Source organism: Falco naumanni, chromosome 4 (genome assembly GCF_017639655.2).
Source record: "Falco naumanni isolate bFalNau1 chromosome 4, bFalNau1.pat, whole genome shotgun sequence".
Lineage (NCBI taxonomy): Eukaryota > Metazoa > Chordata > Aves > Falconiformes > Falconidae > Falco > Falco naumanni.
Window position 1 is genome coordinate 109,932,142 of NC_054057.1, and position 19,946 is coordinate 109,952,087.

General features: G+C 36.7%; 2 protein-coding genes across 2 annotated transcripts in view; one reads left to right on the forward strand and one right to left on the reverse strand.

The window, feature by feature from the left end:
- Window positions 1–16,487, forward strand: part of TIMP4 (TIMP metallopeptidase inhibitor 4) — a 29,245-nt gene extending 12,758 nt beyond the window's left edge. Inside the window, exons 2-5 of the mRNA XM_040591761.1 lie at window positions 5,844–5,941; window positions 11,776–11,890; window positions 12,470–12,594; window positions 12,767–16,487. Coding sequence (XP_040447695.1) covers window positions 5,844–5,941; window positions 11,776–11,890; window positions 12,470–12,594; window positions 12,767–12,964 — 536 coding nt within the window. The 3' untranslated portion in view covers window positions 12,965–16,487. The remainder of the gene's footprint in view (window positions 1–5,843; window positions 5,942–11,775; window positions 11,891–12,469; window positions 12,595–12,766) is intronic.
- The window catches only part of SYN2 (synapsin II), a 198,970-nt gene that overhangs the window by 74,587 nt on the left and 104,437 nt on the right, over window positions 1–19,946 (reverse strand). The window contains exon 5 of the mRNA XM_040591760.1: window positions 19,122–19,211. Coding sequence (XP_040447694.1) covers window positions 19,122–19,211 — 90 coding nt within the window. The remainder of the gene's footprint in view (window positions 1–19,121; window positions 19,212–19,946) is intronic.

A 19,946-nucleotide genomic window follows, 5' to 3' on the forward strand; every position in this document is an offset into this window, starting at 1 on the left:
TTTTGCACATTTGGATGCTTTCTTCTATCGGTTCCCATAAATACTGGAGATGCCATCCTCACCCCCTCCACATAACAACACACTTTTATTTGGAACCCTCTCCTTCTGCCACTTATTCCTTGGCCCTACAATACTAATCGCATCTGGCAACAGCTTGATTGGAGTGTCAGACACTAAAGAGACAGGTAGAAATAAGTACTAAAAAAATCACTCCTCATATTTCAGGTGATTAAATTAAAGGGCTAAACAGAGACAATAAAATACAAGGTGTGAGGGGGAAGCCACATGCATCATTAGCACAACTTTGTTCATAACTTTTTAGTAACTTACATCTTTCTTTTCCTGTCAAGATAGTTTTGTAAGTCTCATTTCAAGGTTTTTGCAGCAAAGCTGATTCTGATTATAAACTTCTGTCATACGAAGTAAACTTTAATTATTTCTTGTGAGGAGGACTGCTTAAAAATGATTAAATTTCTATTCAGATAGCTATGCCGTAGTCTGTAAATTTCGTCTAAAGTAAAGTGGAGGCTACAACTGAAACAGACTTTTCCTCAATAAGCCTGTTTGAAGGATGCCGCTACTCCTAGTTCTGATCTCAAATCTAAAAAGTGATCTAATTACCTGGACATCTCAGGATTCTCTGCTCTATTTTCTTAAGGAGGGGTAACCTATGCCAAGCAGCAAGAATATTCAGCAGAAAGGATGCAGAAAAGAAATAGGAGACTTACATTTGCAGTTTAGGTAGCTGCCTATTTTTGACTCACTGTCAATGATGGAGGTGCTGTTTCTAAAATTTGCCAGTGGCTTGGAAGTGCACAAAAAAAAGAGACAACCCCCAGGGCAAGGCAGGAACAGAAATGGCTGGCACAGCCCAGTACTACGGCTTCCTCTGCATGCAGAACTTCTGTGTTCATGGACCTCAGGATCAATTGCAAGGCTAATGGACAGGATCTAGCTCTTATTTTCACGAAATATTTCACGAAAAGCAGCTAAGGCATCCTAGTCTAGACAACCTTGCCTTTGTATTCCTTAACCTACCTATTGCTGAAGGGCTGAGGCTCATTAACTCTGGAGTTGGGGTGGGGTTTTTTGTTGTTGAAGTTTGCTTTAAGCTGCAACTCCTTAACCAAAAATATATTAATTTATGAATCTTAGGTATTACATAGTTTATCACCATTTACAATGAAAACTCCAGTGTAGCTAATATTTCAAACTGGATGCATCCACGGCGATAATAATCTCTTTTCATTCTAGAAGACAATGAAATATTTTTCTTCTGACAAAAATCACATCCCAGAAAGAAAAATACTAAACTAAATCCAACTTAAGTAAAAAAAGAGTTTAACAGTCATCTTTATTTCTCATGGTACTGTAATCTTAACACACTTGACAACTTAGTTCGGGATGTAGCTTGAGTGTTTTTAGAGTGCAAACAGATGACAAAAGAGATTTTCAAAGCTCCAAGTGTCTGCCTCCCTATCTGTCCATCTTCAAAATTTATACTCCTCTTAGCAAGTTTTTTATATTTTTATTTATGTTTTAATAATTTTTAGGTTTATATATTGAAAATAAGAATGCACAAAAGCAATTACAATTTCTTATTCTTATGTCCAGTAATATCTTCAATATTTTCCTATGTAAGTATTTTTTATTGTATAATTGCCAATATTTAACAGATGCTGGGAAAAAAATATCTCATTTATTCATCAGTTTTTACCTTCTCCCTTATCTCCTACTAGGATAATATAGTTAATTTGGAGAGTAAACTCCAATTTAGTTTCCTTTTTGAAGGAGTAATATACTTTTGTTGAGTAAAGTTGCCCTTCCTCAAACAGTAGTCCTGTGACCAACAGGTTAAGGATAAAGGCTAAATAGCAACATCTTAAAACTTGTACAAGTACAATAATACTATAAAGTATATGTTCTTTATGTTAGTATTTTATAATAACACTAACTTGTAACAATGAGAATAATTCTTCACTAAACAGTTTTCCTTTTGTTAATACCTTAGAAATAACTCACTCTAAAAAATACTTTTAGGGAACATCGAAATTTCAGTGGACACAGCGCAAGGATTTACTCTATTCCGATTCCATCCATTATCTATGACTCGGTAGGGGGCCTGCAGTATACTGCGCAGTTCATTGCGTTGCCTGTCATATTTCATTGTGTATGTTGCTGTAGTGGTGTAAAATTAATCTAACAGCAGAGGATTTTTTTTTTTTTAAGGCCACTAGTATAAGTAGTACCTCATGATCATAAAAATCTCTAAAACATGAGGTGATGGCACAGTTTATTTAAAGGTAAATAATCAGTGTAGCTAATTTCACAGAGAAATCACCCAGGTTTGGAAAAGATGCAGTTAATGCCTAACTTTCTGCCTGTATTGTATATAAACACTTTGGTATTGTATAAACCCCAACACTTTTCTCCGGACTATATAAACACAGATATATCCGATATGATATTTAGTTCTGCCCTTTACCCCATTCAAAATTACTTTTTGTTGACGCAGAAACGGTTTGGAGATGTTTATTACTATTCGGGAAAGAAGGAATAAAAATATTCTTAGCGAATTTCTATCAGAGAATGTCTAATAGACAGGACTCTTTCCTAAACAGACCGTTGTCCTCCTAGAGCTGTGATGCGCTATGGCGCCGGCAATCCCAGCAGGGAGGGGGCAGCTCGGCACTGGGGACTCTGCAATGGTGGGAGCCAGCAATGGCCAGTAGCATTCCTGGTCTGAGGGTCTGCCTGGCCCCTGCTGCACAGCTTTCATCACACTAACATCCTCCCAGTTCAGTTACCTGAGACAGACTCCAGCTACAAAGTGGGGATAAAAGTTTAGATTTTACAAAAGTACCGTGAATTACAAAATATGAGTTCCACAGAAGTGCTGCATCCTACTACTGAAATATCAGAGTGAACGTCTTTTGAAAAACAGTATATGTTTTTAATGCAGAACGAATTTGAGACAGACAATTACTGGCATTAGAATATGAGGGTTATGCATATGTATTTCATATATGCAAATTCCTCATACGGAACCAATAACCGTCTGACAGATAAAATGACATTATTACACTAAACAACCAGAGGTTCTCAGTCAAACCGAGGAAAAGCCAAGCCAGCCATGGTATACTTGAAACCATTCCTTGAAAAGAAGTGCAGACTAGGAGGAATCCTAAGTTATAACCACCCTCTGAACCACGAGTGAAGAGAGGGAGATGGTTAGGACCAGGAATGCTAAATCAGGAAGTGCTTGTGGTTAAAAACAGAAGCAACCACATGAATCAGAGGTTTTAGGAGACAGCTAGACGACGCTGATTGAAAAAAAAGAAATATTAAAGCACAGAAAAAACCCCAGCAGGATTGAAAGGCCCAAAAAGATCCGTGTGTATTTAAATCTGGTTTCAGAATAGAAAAGCAAAAGCCAAATAATGAAAGATTTAGACATCCTGTAACAATAAAACTTTTTTGTCATTAAAAAAAAAAATTTAAAAATCAATCTCAATTTGTTCTTCCTTCACCATCTGGAAGCTTTCTCTTAAACAAACAAATAAATGAAACACACACAACATAAAAATGGTTTTCATTTTCTTCTACATACCCAGAAAAAGATCTCTTAATGACAAACCCCAAAATATACTTTCAGTCCTGCATAACTCCATGGAAACCCTTTGAGCTATCATCGATCATCTGTAATATTCCTCTCAGAGGCTAACAAGCAGAATTTAATAAAAATTTGAACATGAGTAATGTTTCAACATTAAACACAAGAGGAAAAGTAGTTTTAATTAACCTACAAATGTTTGCATTGAGTAGGCAGGAAAAGATTGCCTGTATATAAACTATCTTACGGTATTAAGAAAATAACGGAGCTAGCTCCTAACGGTTGTCTCACCCCTTACCTTCCATATTGAATGGACACTTTAATGAGAAAACCTTTTTTTTAGGAAGTAATGATGCAAAGGGAAGCATAGCAAAACAAAGCAACATGATTATAATTTGACCTTTCCAGCAGTATAGTACGCAGAATCCACAACACTTTTTATCTGGAATTAGATCAAAGCACTTAAGAAGTACTGTTAATTTGTGGGAACATAACACATCTGCAGATGATTAAAGAGATGATGCCACTAACCATTTGAAATGAGGAATTTGCTGTTCATACTTTTAAAAAATTATTTTCTTCCAATCCAACCCATAAGACTAAAATGCTCCTTTAAAAGAGTTTAAATGGCTTGGGAGGAGGGAGTGTTGTGCCAGAAGATAGACGCCTGAAGCTTTGAAGCTGTAGGCATCAGCATCATGTTGATTATTACATCTAGTTTACTCTGCTAATAAGTGAGGAAATGAGAAGTGCCCATCATTAGATGGGACTGACCTCTATTATGCCGTAATACAGTCTGGGTTTCTAATTTCTTTTCTTTTGATATGATGTTAGGAGGTCAATCTATCAAAGAAGTCTTTGTTGGGGAAAACCACAATTTTGATGCCAAAAGGTTTTCCTCTGCATCAGCTTTATGGTTTTTTCAGTGAACTGGAAGTATGAGGACTTCACTGTAAGAGTGGTCAAACCCTGGGACAGGGGCTGAGGGAGGCTGCAGAACTCCCATCCTTGGAGATACTCAAAACTCAGCTGGTCACAGCCCTGAGCGTCCTGATTCAAGTTGAGTGAGAGGCTGGACTAGGTCTCCAGAGACTCCTTCTAACCTAACTTACTCTCTGAAACCTCAGGCCTGTTTCACAGTTATTTTGGTAGAATGGTTCCTTTCAGCATGAAACAAAAAAACCCAAAAAACCCAAGATAAAAGAGAAGGTGCCTGAGAGTTGCCCTCCTGCTGAAGAATATTTTCTGGTCTCTTTCATACCTACAGATGCCAATGTCCTTGCACAGACCCGTATCTGCCCAGTGAGAACTGGACTTGAAGTGGGGTTCAACTGCTGATTGCTCCAGCCTTCACCAGTATCTCTCCATGCAGATATAGATTGTTTGCTCTAACAAGTACTACATCTGCAGAGGAGCTGTAATAGCAGCCTCCCAGAACAAAAAAAGGACTCTGAGTACCTTTGGGGGATAGAAGTCCCCCCAAAAAATTTTGGCCATATACTATATTCTTAGAATCCTGTTATCCTCTGTGACTAATAATCCTGGTATATTTTAAACAGCGTATACAAGAGGGATGCTCAAACAAACAGATAGTAAAATAAGCCATTTCTTCTTTCATGAAATCTCCTACCTTCCTTGTTTGAAGAACAGGAAATTTATTTTTAAAAAGTGTCAAAAGAGGGAGTAATTAATTTATACAGGTTAACACAATTAATGACATCTTATGAAAAATTCTAAAATCTATAATTTTCAGAAAAGTGAATTAAAGACTATTCTCTTCTTGTCTTCTGATTTCATACATAAAATTGATGCTTTAATCTGGCACAATCTTTCAGAGTGTTAACTTCAAGTCTATTTAATTGATCAACAATTCTTCTGTCATCAGCCAAAGTGTCCCTTTCTTTTGCTCACTGATTATAATGATAACTGTTTTAAAAAAACTGTATGGGATTAAAGTCTTTCAAAGATTTTGATAGATAGTTTTTGCCAAAACCAAGTGGTAACTTAATTCAGGTTTCCAGATTCATGGAAAATCAGATTTATATCATAGGCAGCCCACTTAGTTTTATTTTCAGAAATCAATTCCATCTAGTGTTATAGTAACAAGCCTTAAAATCTAATTCTAGCTGAAGTGTAAAGACAATGCTAAATATTTATCAATATAATTTCCGCTACTGATTGTAAAATTAGGCATAGGCTTATTTGCATTTAAATCTTTTTTCTATTACAGTGATTCGAGCAAAAATATCCAGTGAAAAGGTGGTTCCTGCCAGTGATGATCCTCTTGATACCCACAAAATGATCCGGTATGAAATCAAACAAATAAAGGTATATGGCATCACTTAGCTATTTTGAAGTTCAATGCTGATAACCTATGTATATGACTACAATTTAGCCCTAAATGCTTTAAAAGCTGGAAAAGGCTCTAGCTGCCTCCACAGTTAGACCCAGGTGAACTACACAGAATAGATCAGAGTAGGAATAAAATATAGGGGGGGGGGGGGGGGGGGGGGAAGAGGAGGAAGAAAAGAAAGCTGTTCTGACATTCATGACTTGTTAAATAACTATTTTGATGAAAATTTTTGTTATTCATGATTGATTTATGAAGACTTTCTGAAAACTTACTTCAATCTATGAATGGTCTTCAATACATTTGCTGTTTCTGGTGGATACTTGATCACCTATGTTGTATTATGATATTTCCACTCTCTGACTGGATGATGCAAACGTTATAAACAGAGGAATGCATTTCCAGCTGAAATAGCAAGGACCTTTGTTCATCAGTGAATAGGGTTATTTGCAAAAACAGGAGTCCTTCCTTGATGTTCATATAAACAAAAATCCATTTGTATGAACATTGCTAGGAAAGCAAACACAAAATGGGAGCACCCAAAAGGACACTCATTCAGAATCTCACAGGACTTTTCCATCATTTGTTCAGCTCCAATAAGGAGATATATCCATTAATGTACTTTAAGACGACATATCTTGATCTCGTTAAAGTCACTGTCAAACTCAGTGATGTAAAAAAGCCCACGATCTACCTGGGTTTGGAATACACAAAAAATCGGTAGTCTGTTTCAATTAAGATATGTTTGTGTGCATCAGTGGGGTTTTTTGGTTGGTTGGTTGGCTGAAGTTTTCTAGGTGGTTTTATCTTATTTTTCATAGCATACTGTTTTGAATTACTTGTACTGATTTTTATTATGACATTTACTGGGAACACTTAAGGAGAACACTATTAACAGCTACATGCTTCCAAAAAAATTCAGTCCTTCAAATTGTATTATCAGTAGATCACCTCACAGGAGTTTTACTAAGAAAAATCTACAGTAAACTAGAATATCCTAAAATAGTCACAAGGATGGTTATCACACATGACTTCTGTTAAGGTTTTATAGCAATTTCAACAAGCCAGTTCTTTTCACCTTGCTAAAACAAACCCACAAACTCTTTAACATCTGCTACTTTCTGTCTTCTGAAATTATTTATGGCATTTTCAAATGTTTCTTTACAGAAATAATTATATAAATACCAGAGCAATTCTCTTTCCTCCCATTAGCATTTTAATTTTCCGTTGCTGCTCTCAACACTTCAGTAACTTTATAGAAATGCAAATCATCTTATACTTCATCACAAAAATGAAGAATGAGAAGTCTAGTCTGTTTTATTGCTTTCAGTCTATAATCCTGTTCTTCAGTAACAGCACACTGAAATCTTTGAAATATTGGAACTCCTTTGGAGTTTCTCCTAAATTTTTGTAAGCGGAGGCCTATTCAAACCTCAGGCATCAGTAAGAGATCTTCATTTAATTCCACTAAGCTTCAGAAGGCAAGTCAGTTAGGACTAGACAAACCAGAGAGATTTATTTTCTAATAAAAGATGCTCTACATCATACATACAAGCTTAGATTAAAGACAAAGGGATCATAGCAGTCCCACCCTCCAAATTCATACTCCTGGCCAGAAGCGAGTTAAGAAGAGAGAGGAGCTGAGGCCTCCACCCTGGCACGCAGGCTGCTCGGCTGCCCTGGGACCCAGCTCCCTGCTCAAACCCGGCAGAAGGATTTTCGCTTAAAATCTCCGCAACGGAGAGCAGGTGAGCGAACAGGAGCTTCTGTAAACTGCAAATCTTTTTTGGGGCAGCTAGCGAACTCTGGGGCACTGAAACAAACCCATACAGGCCGCTGTGCCCGCGCCTGGGAAACCATACAGGAACTGACACAGTGACGTAACTGACATATTAAAGCATACAACTCAGAGGAGGCATACCGGTGAAAAATAAGCAGGACTGTGTATACTGAAAAGTTACTGAGAAACATTCACCTTTAAATTAACAGATGTACTATAGGAATGTGTTATGGATAAAGTCTGCATCGTTACAAAAGTAAAAAGAACTGTAAATAATTCATGCCTGTAAACATTTGTAGGTATAAAATACCTTATTTTTAACAATTTTTTTAACAATTTTACAAATTTAACAATTTAACAAAAATTTTAACAATTGTTTTAACAAAACAAAACAATTGTAGGTGTAAAATCGATTAAAATAATATAAAATTGTATGCAGTTGGCCAGACTTGGCCACCCCCACGGAGCAGGATGATTTACAGACTAATATCACAGAAATAGCTTGTCAGAGATCTTCAAACTGAGCCTCACGGATTGGTGACCTCATCTGTGTATCTCAGTTCCCTCAATAACTGAGCACTCGGTTGACCAGAGCAACAACGTGGTAACACTATTTCTTACTTTCCCCCTCAGATGGATAGCATCTAAAAGAAGTTAAACATCAGTGTATGTCAAACGGTAGAATATTCCCTTTTCACTATTGCAGTTTTTCTTGAGTGCTTGTGGACTGATTTCCCATGCCGTAAATGTGATGCCCTGCAGTCACGACAAACTGAACAGTCCTGTCACTGTCAGATGGCACCGATCACGAGTTTCTGGCTAACCCTCTGCACAAGCACCTACAGCACTGGAGGGATATGCTAAGAATTAGCTTCATGTAACACAGTAAGAATAGATTCTCTAATCATCTCTTTTGAGCTGTAGTACCTATCAATATACATATTGATGGATACTAAACTAAAACATTATTATCAACTTGGTATTAGTTTTGATGAATATTTTTAAAGCCACACTCACAGTCATTTAAAATTCATTTAAATTCATTACATTGACTTCCCTCAGCAATTCTTCTCCCCTTTTGGGAAAGAAACACAGAACCTATAGAGGTTACATTTTACTGCAACTGTAAATCCAACAAAATGCTGCTGTTTCTCTTTTATATTACCCTCTGGGCTGTTTGACATGTAACATTAGTGTGGCTGCTTATGCTACTTCTGTTACAAAAATTGTATTTCTGTTATTTTAAATCCAGTGCATTAGGCTTAGCATTAAAACATTTCTGTCCAAAAATACAGATATTAAGTATGATTTTGCTATTAATTTTCAGAAATAATAAAATAATAATTATGGGGTTTATTAATTTAATATATATGGGTTGGCATGTTAAGAAGCTATACAATTACTGTTCATTTCTCTTTTTTTGTAACATTTACAGCATTATACTAAAGAGAGAAAAAAATACATTATTTACATACAATTGAAAATTTGTCTTCATAATATTCCTACTGACTTGGTCATCATACTTCCTCTGAGGAGCCAGCTAAATATCAAAACAGCGCCATTAGCTTTTGTGATGCTTTGTCCTGTACTGTCAGAGTACCGAAGTAAGGCCCAAGATATTACTGTCATACCTGAAATCAACACATTTTACCAAACTGAACTAGCATAAGCAAAATTGCTAAGTATTTTCCACACCAGCTGCATGGATGGAAACCCACTGAAAGAATCAGAATCCTTTTACAAGAGGGTGGGTCCCCTCACAGCGGGAATACGAGGCGGTATTTAAGCTAAACACAACAGTATTTATGCTTTATAATAATGCATGCAGTTTTAAAGCTAGATATTAATCACTATATAAAGCTAATAAAATAAGCCTTGATATAGTTGAAAATGCTTGGATAATAGAGAAGGATGTAATTAGTATAACAGCAGCAAGCCTGAGATACTGCAAATCATATAGATAGTTTTAAAAGAAAAGTATGCTAACATCTTCAAGCAATAGCCATGTACGGGTCTCAGTTACATACCTCAGAAGGACAGGGACAATTCAGACTTTAGTACACATCTCTCTGTTCTCCCAGTCCCTCATCCTACTCTCCTACCTCAGCAGAACCTCAAATGTAAATGGACCACACCAGAATGCAGAACTGAATCAAGCCAGCTCATCCCTTTATGGAGAAAGCTTATCCTTTTACACTTCCAGGAGATGGGAGAATACGACTGAGAAGATCAAATGTGATTTACTGAATTAAACAGAAGGTTATAAACTTAAGAAATGCTTTAAAAAATATCTAGGTCAAAACCTGAGATAGGTCAGACTGCAGTTTAAACAAAACCCCAACCAAGCAACCAAAAAAACACCAACAAAAGAAACATTAAACTCATTTATTAACTAGCTCTCCATTGTAAGATGGCATGGATGTTTATCTTTTTTTTTTAATACCTAAATCAATTTGTGTTGTCTGCATAATGCCTCTTAATTTAGATCAAGTGATGAGGTATTAGAAGAGAAGTTGCACCCTACTGTCCATCCCAGCCCAGGATTCTGAACAGAGAGAACACGGATCAGAGGATACCTGTGCAGCTCACAGTCAGTATGTACTAGGCACCCATGCCCAGTACTCACACCCTGGATAGGGCAGATCTAGGCATAGCAGAAGCAGGGGATTCAAGTTTCAAAGACAGCAGGAATCCCAAGGAAGGCCTGGGGCTCCTGCTGAGGTGGGGGCTAGCGGTCAGGGAGGTCCCTGCCCCAGGCTGCTGCTTCCCTGCTCCGCCGTCTCCCCAAGAACTTCTATTTTGGGCCGACACACCACACTAATTTAATAAAATTAGATGCATTTCATCATCATTATATACATTTTCCTATTATTTTCACTGCTGCTTTGTACAGGATACCAGTTTGGTTTTTTATTTGGTTTGTTGTGTTTGGTTTTTTTCTACTAGGCATTTCAAATTCACACCTAATATTTTTGGATCAGAAGCCCAATTACAACAGCTTTGGCTTCTTCCATTCCATAAACAAAACCTCAGAAAAATCAACATATTACCGTGTATTTTCCGGTGCCCTGTACTATTTAAATCTCCTGAGAGAACTTGAGCAAGAGGAACACATTTTCCAGTGACGCCAGCCGCGACTGGGAGAGCCTGCCCCTGGGAGCTGGGAGCCTTGCGACCGCCCGTGGCTGCCAGCACACGGGATGAGGTCACCAAGCGGGGCCCCCAAGGTGCTGGGAATTCGTTATGTCACATTAGGCGATGACAGGCGTTCCGAGGCTGATTAGCATCTTATGGTTCCTTCTCACATTTGGACACAACTGAATTCAGTTTGATCTTTAAACAGCTTATTTAAGAATTATTTTCCTAGTTGGAAAAGCTAGTTAAGGAGTGGGCAATCTGAACGCTGCGCAGGCTTTGATCCTGAACCTATCCGCTTTGGTTTTATCCGATCCCATTTTCCAACCGTTATTTGAGAAGGATGCATCGGGCAAAACTCTGGATGTGGAAAAGGAGCTTGCTTTCATGACTGAATATAAGAACAATGCTCAGTTTCTTAGCACGTTTCATGTCCCTGAAGACATGCATCATTACAATGGTCAAGATAAAATCTCCCATATTAATATATCAAGAATTTTTTTCATCTTACAGTGCTGTAGCACCTTGTTTAAGATGAATGTGGTCTCTGCATTACTCCTTAAGTGGAAGATGCCAATAGAATATAAGTTGGAAAAGCTTTAAAGAGCCATTAAAAACACTGAAAAAGCACATTTAGAAACTTAAAAAAAATATTAAAAATAATTTAAAAAAAACCCACAAAACAAACAACCAAAGATCTAATTTCCTTCTGAAAATAATAAGACGCATTTCATTTAGTGCAGAGAAGGTGTCTAATTTTTGGTATTTTCTCATATAAGTTCAGACTCTATAGCTTTCATTAAAGAGCTGCACCATATACTTCTTTCAGCTGTTACTTGCAACAGTTTATTCATGTTTGTTTTTCACTGCTGACTTTCTGTTTCTGAACATTTTCAGATGTTTAAAGGCTTTGAAAAGCTCAAGGATGTCCAATATGTCTATACTCCTTTTGATTCGTCACTCTGTGGAGTGAAGCTAGAAGCTAACAACAAAAAACAGTATCTTTTGACAGGTAAAATGTAGCGAAACTAATATACCTATGGAATCAAAAATAACAGCTTAGGTTGTCTTCACAAAAATATGCAAGCCTTTGTTAAAAAAGAATATATTTTTGTACTAAATAATACAAACACTACACAATGTAAATATTTTGTAAAGCTGTAATTATACTGTGATCTTATGTGTTTTCCATACTTCATCCAACAATCTTAAAGTTTTAAAGGAAGTCAAGGTCAGTAACTATGTAATTAGTAAATAGGAAGTATGCAATTATTTGTTTAAAAGCAACAGTACCAATTTTCCCAGGAATGTAAACATGCTTAATGAGACACCACATGCCTACATGTATGCAGATTTGGGGTTCTAATTACAGATTATCATCATCTTTTGAAAAATATCCTTCTTACATCTTTTATGTTTTTTTCAGCATGCAATCAGCAGAATAGTTATCTCAGTTGTAATTACATTCATTGAAAAAAGGGTGAAATATGACTAATTTGGTGCAGTTACTTAAAAACTTTAGGTATTCTTGCAATTCATCCCAGTATTTAGAAAACAGTTTTATTTGCATGCCCTATTTTTCATGCCGTAGGTCAAATTTCAAGTGATGGTAAAGTCCTCATCCATTTGTGCAACTACATTGAACCATGGGATGATTTATCCTTGTCTCAAAAGAAGAGTCTTAATCAGAGATATCAGATGGGCTGTGGCTGCAAAGTAAGTACAGAACGAAACTCTGTCTGATGGTGGAGCCCACCTTACAGGCACTAGCAGTTTTCACTGGTGGGAACTGTTCTCTTATACACCATATACTTCATAATATTTGAGAATAAATACCATTTTAAAGAAACCTGCAATATACTGAATTAATGTACTATTTTACGTTTAGATTACTACCTGCTACATGGTGCCCTGTTCAATCACCATGCCAAATGAGTGCCTCTGGACAGACTGGCTGATCGAAAGAAAGCTATATGGGCACCAAGCCAAGCACTACGCCTGTATCAAGAGAAGCGATGGCACTTGCAGCTGGTACCGAGGTGGTCCTCCCCCAGAGAAAGAGTTTATTGATATCAGCGAACCTTAAAAAGATCACTTCCTAAAAAGCTTTGGAGTCTAATTCCATCAAACATTGCACGCTCACAGCTTTGAATTGCCATCATCTAATGTATCTGTTGCTTAGAAACAAAAACAAATTGTCCTGTACAGCTGAAGTACGAGTCTGTGGAATTGGCACTCACGCCAGATGAGGAACAAATCTCCTGGAGGTAGCTACTCTGTACAGTTATGCTTTGTACAGAGAGGCTCAAGCTGAGAGTGCTCCTCTGTGTCCTCTAAGGCATAACAAGTTTCCCTTTTACCCATATGAATGTATGAGAACAAAATAATTGCCAGAGTTTTGCCCCCTATTTCTGTTAACCTACAGATTAAGAGAGCCCCAGGTTTTATTCAAAAATCTTTCTGATGAACTACGGAATGTTTTATATAACTATTTTTTTCTGTATGAAAGTCTTCTGATACAAAAGAATTATTGTACAGTGTATATGTAAAGTATTATAACAATGTGCTATTAAAAGAAAAAAGATTAAAAATTCCCTGTATTTCCTTATCTGTTGAAACAAGTTGAACGCTTCTGCGATTAAAACAGTACGTGCTCCATATTTTGAGTGTTACATCACAGCTTTCTTTATCTACAGAGTTGTAACTTGCTTTGATAACTAAGTTAAAAAACAGCCTTGATAATCAAAATCCTCTTACCCAAGTCGATACTGCTATGGACTAGCTATACCTTGCTGAAAGAGAAGCCAGATGTTCTAATGCTTCAGCATTTTATGGAACCAACACAAATAATGACAAGCTAAAACTGCTTTTATTTACAGAAACCATGTCCATCACCACAGCAGCTGCAGTACTTGATAATGCCTCTCTAAATATGTGATTAGGTCATTGTATTTCAGCACCGTTAAGAGCCTTGGCTTTAGAAACTCCTGTAAAATATATATGCAATATATATCGAATAACTTACATTGCAAGTGATTTCTAAAAAGCTCTCAAATATTTCACCATATTTTAGTTTAAATTTACATTAATGATTTTTCATTCATGAATACCAATCATAATCTGTCTTATTGAATTTTGTAACTCAAACTTATACTAGAAAAGTTTTACCACATATTTTGCCTTTTAGTTTTTTAGTGTCCTGACTTTTATGAATTGATTACTGTAGGTAGTAACTAATCTCATACGTATTTAAGTTTACAAAAGTAACTCAATTCATAGTGGTAAAACTTAAGAAATTATTTCAGTAAATGCCAAAGTTTAGACAGTGGTCCAGCTGCTTGGGTTCTAGAAACTGAATGAGAACCATTGTGCAGGATATGAATCTGTAATAGCTGCCATTTCTGATATATTTTACTCTCCTATTTTCTTCATTGGGTTTCTTTCACTTCATTCTAAATTTTGGCTAGAAATTACTCTCACATATTCCACATATGAGAATTTTTAACAAGAGGCAGAGATTTAGACAGTTCTGTTCTCGTCTGGTTAGATCAAGTCTATCTCAAGGATTAACACAAACGCTTTACTCATTCCTGCTAACCATAGTGTGATGTTTCCAGCCTATGGGCTCATTAAGAATCAAAGCTGTTACTGCCTGTTGGTTCAAGGGTCCAGTGTCCCAAATAGTTCCTTCAGTCTGTTTCCAACAGAGTCCTTACAAAATCATTGGGACTCCAACTTACATAGAAGATACGTACATCTTTAAGTGTATGGGCATCTTCCATTTGATTCGATGAAGTTGTCATTTGGACACAAGCCTCAGCGTGTCCCATGTACCTTGTCACCCCCTAAGGGATGTTGTATTGGATATATAATGCATACTTGAAAAAAACACCTGTATATGTGACTTTTGTGACATATTCTGCTCCTGTTTCTAATGTTTGTTTTGACAATTGCATGAATCCGTATTTAAAGGATAGTTTTGAAAACACTGTTGTGAGAATAAGTATTCTTTTTTACTTTTTTTTTTTTTGTGGCTAAATGTATGCAATTCCAATGAAGTGCAAAGGGTGCAAGGCCAACAGGAACGCATGCCATCATTCCTTTGAGGAGCATATGTTCCTCAATAGCCAATGTTTCGTTATTTACTTTAAAGCAGTGTTTCTCTTTTAAGTTACAATCCTAAATCAAAGCACCATATATTTGTGCTGCCAAATGTAAAGCCTAGCTTGTTTTCTGTTTTGCTAAAGACAACCCAAAAACTACCTAACAATAATCTGGACCATGGACTTATTATGGCTACTTATATAAATGAAATAAAAAGGCTACATTTCTTCTAAAAAGGAGCTGATGTAGCAGCGACCATATTGACATTGCTATTTATTGTCAGTGTTGTGCATTTATATTACAAACTTACAGAAAGACTTAAAAAACAAACGTTATTTCCTCAAGTCAAACCAAAACAATTCCTAGACAAGCCTGTAAGAGCTTAATAACCATACAAAGTCTGAATCCGGGACATGGCTAATTAATATTCAGTACATGTACAGTGTAGCATTTGTTTCCAAATCCATTTTGATGTCATGGTATCTTCTGAATAGCACTCCACAGCAAACAGATATTTTCTGATTTTTAACTCAACATAGTTCTGTTTCTACTTCAGTTTTACAGTAACTAGACCTTAAACTCAACTAACCCAACTCAGATTGCCTTCTTTATGTACCTTGTAAAAATAATTGTTCTCTTTGATATTTATGAACAAACTGTAATATGAATTGTACACCACAATTACTTGTAAAAACATTTTATATTTGACCTGCCATAAAATATAACACAAGGTGTTTCACAACGAATGGCCATCCACTTTGATTTCTGTCTGAGCACTTATCTGGCCAAACTTCCTGCAAGGTATGAAGTTTTTTATACAAATGTACAAAAGTACAAAGTACAAAGTGGGATTTTTTTTCCCCTGCATATCAATAAATATGGCAAGAAAAGCTTTACAAAAAAAGCCTCGCAGAATGAGTTTTTATTTTCCCTGGGATTCAGAACTGATACAGATTATGAAAAGGATTAACTTCAACGCAGCATTCTGAATATGTTACTTTCCTATCAAGATTTTCGCTCTAGTGGCATTGATATATTATCAACAGCAGAATATTTTTACATTTTATTTTTACTTCTTGAAACTGTGTATGTGTTACATGAAAGGTTAGAGGAGAAGTATAGCCTGGTACAACATTTGATTTTAATCTGAAAATTACTCACATGACTTATGATAAGAGTAGGGAAAAGAATGAAGAAGGGAGACTGTACAGGTGAATGGTAGAAGAAACACCACCTTGAATATTACCGGCTTTTTCTCATGTTCCAGTTAAGTTTTAATTAAATTGTCCAACAATTATGTCAGAAAAGCCAGAGTTCTTTTCATGACAGAGAATGTAAGAGGTGGGAATGTAGTGAAACAAAGAGAACTAATTACTGAGGGAAAGGCTGTAGATATGACTCAACTAGCAATGAGGTTAAAAAGCCTTACAGTGTTTTGTATAATCAGTCTGAGATGAATGTTTCTTGTTTCAAAAAGTGTTTCATTAAAGCAGCTCCATTTTTACACAAAAGAATGGCATCTTTGTTTATTTACCTTGTATTGCTGTCTAAAGACTCAGTACAAATGATCACCCTAGTATGAAAGAAGTAAAAGAAACAGAAGCACAACTGCACCTCTGGCACGCTCAGCTGAAAACTCAATTCACAGAGATTTGGAGTTTTCCCCTGCTCCCCCCCTCGCCCCAACTGGTTTGCACTGAGGGGAGGGAGAGAGCTCTAGGTTACAATTTGAAGAACAAGAAGGGAAGGAGTGAACGCAAGCGGAACTACAAAAAATTGTTTTAAACTGTAAACACCAAATTCTGTAAAAGTTAATGCAAATAAAGCCAGTTATTAATAATCAGTGTTTAAAAATCAACAAAATTTAAACAGCATGCTATGATTTCAATCTATCGACTAGAAGACTCCGATATCCAGATCATCGTACAGCCCATTCTAGAAATTTGAATAAAATGTTATATTGTGCCATGCTCCCCAACTATTTTTCAAGCCACAAATCTCCAAATATTTTCTTCAGATGAAAAAGACAAACAAATGAGGTTTATCACAATCAGTTATTACAGCACCTCTAAACCACATATGGCAATGCAGTACCAAAATGCATCATTTTCTCTAGATTAACATTCATTACGTAGAAATATGTAAGAAAATCACTCAGCTGTGGAGAATAATATTCAAAAGTTCGAACAAAAGACAAAACATCAGTTCAGACATTAATGAGCAATGTAGAGGAACAAAGAGGGGAAGAAACCACTCAAATAGTTGTTATACACTTAAGCAAAATATGCCTTATAAACACATACACCCATTTTCATGTTTGTATTCTATTACTGAATTTGAATTCAATCAGTTGCTCAAGACAGCAGGTTGCAATCAAACTGGTAGACCTTCTACAGGGTGTAACTGAAACTAAAAGCTAACACATTAATTCTTGTCCCAACATTAGAGGATATTTTCTTTGTTTCTCTGTACTGCAATTTAGCAATGCACTGAAAGGCCTGCTTTTTCAATAAAATCATAGAATCCCTCAAGCTGGAAGGAGCCCATAAGGATCATTGATTCCAACTCCCTGCTCCTTGCAGGACACCTAAAACTAAACCATATGACTAAGAACATCGTCCAGATGCTCCTTGAACTCTGACAGGCTTGGTGCCATGATCACTTCCCTGGGGAGCCTGAATAATAGCTGATAAAATACTGAAGAAAGAACAACAAATTGCTTGCAGGAAATTATAAACCAGCTTTAATCTTGGACGTTCTCAGGAAAATAGAGAGATATAAAACTTATTACCATTTAAAAAAGCATCTTGCATAATGTGAGATGTGGATCTGCTTCTCCACCTGTTATGAATGAATCCCTGAGGCATAAAACACTCCCTTTGCATAAAACAAAATATAATAAGAAAAAAATTTTAAAGTTGTGTATTTTCCTGACAAACCCATCAACAGAAACTCCTCCCATTCTGAAAAGATTTGACTGTCTGGGACACCACTTAAATCTGCTGCTCCAGATCAGTATCATTCTCCTTTGGCTCTACAAAACTCCTGTGTAGCAAATTTACTAAAGAGATAATAGTGCTGAAAGCTCTTTTCAGAAGTGTCCTATGTGACAAGAGAAGTGGAAACATCTGTGAGTTAGTAGTCCAAAGAAACCAGGGAGAACTGGGAAAGCAGCACGAAGCACCATCCTGGCACGCTTGCAATACGTACAAAAATAGGGCAGAACTGCACCATGCTGTGTTTATTACTAAAAGATGAGATGGATGTGGGAGAAAGAAGACTTCAGAAGAAATCTTAGTCACTGAGGCTTATCTCAGATGTCACCTATGATAACGAAGTGCTAGCCAGAGTCTCAAGACAGACACACAGCAATTACAACTTGGGGGGGACCTTACATAAACAGCTAACTAACATTTGCATCACGACCTTGCAATGGTACTTGAATCAGAGCTGTGTGACACATGCTGAATGGATTATACTCTAAAAATAATTGATGCTTCTCTGCTGTCTAGTCAATCAGCAAATAGCCACCCTCCAGTTTCAGTACTCAAAGTGTTTTCTCTAGAAAAGTGCACTCAGGGAAGAATTTCTGCTTGGAAACCAGAAGAAAGAAAAAGATGTCTGCAGCATAAGAGAGGTGGTAAGTAATGGTTGTAAGTGTTCTCGTTATGAAATGCATTTATGTCTGTAAAGGACTGGGAATCAATGGCAGCTCAGGTACATGAAGATCACAAGTCATAACCACTCTGATTTTAAAAGAGTTCAAAGTTCCACACTGACGACACAGAGCCTTCTGGATCATCAACAAAGATAACAAACACTTAGAACACATCATAAAGGACTAGGCTGAAATCAAACCGTAAAAGTACTTCTTGTGCTTTAATAGTTGTTCAGTGTCTTTATATGTATTTAATCTCCTTAAGATCTGAAGTTGGTTAGCTGAAAAATTACTACCTTCATATCTGAAAACCTTGCAGTTAACCAGCACAATGCTTTTAAGTGGTGACCCTGTCTCATCCCTCTGAAAGCTTCCAAAATGGCTTTTAAAATCTACAGTAAATGGGGGAAATGAATTGTGTGTTTACAGCTCCTGTTGTACAGAGACAGCAAGAAAATTTAGTACTGGTGTTTGCACGTACCATTTCCTTGTGATTTGGATAGAACGTTTGCTCAATTAAAGGGAACTTCTCTGGACCCAGAGTTTTGTAGACAGACACCAGCTGGGCAAACTGCAAAATAAAGCCAAACAAAACAAAAGCTTAGGAAAGAAACCACATTCTACCAAAACAATCTCACACCGTCATTTTGCTTCTCCTTTTCTGAGTTTCATAAACAGCAAATACACATACACATTATACACTTTCTCTCTCCTCCCCTCTCCCATGCGCACCTTTTTTAATCCACCCAAGGCTCAATTTCACATACAGATCAATAAGGAACTATACCTCTAAGAGTTAAGCCTGTACGGAAAATGAAGCATGTTGGAATACTGGTTTTCAGGTATCTCATTGTCTATATAGTTTAAGCTGATTTTGTGATAATAAAATCATTATGATTTTGCATTTGCTACCGTCTTTAAAGATCAGACATATTTCACACTAATTTAGCCTCTGGCACCTCACTGACACCGAAACACAATTTTGCAAAACTGGCAAACAGAGAAGAGCCATAACTATGTCATATGTAACAAGCCAGGCAAAGACCAAATAGGAGAATTTTGATTCCCTGGGCTCTAGCCATGTACCATAGCTACACGGCCATTCTTCCATGATCAAAACAAGGATATTGCCCATTTAAACGGCTACGTGTTATTGCCATTTCTACTAATTTTTTCTTTCTGTGGCCTTTCTCCAAAATATCCAGGCTACCTATATGCTGGGCTGTAGTAACTTAACACAGAAAGGAAAACAACATTTTAACACAAAAAGGCTAAGAATTCTTTATTAAATAGAAAACTTATTTCG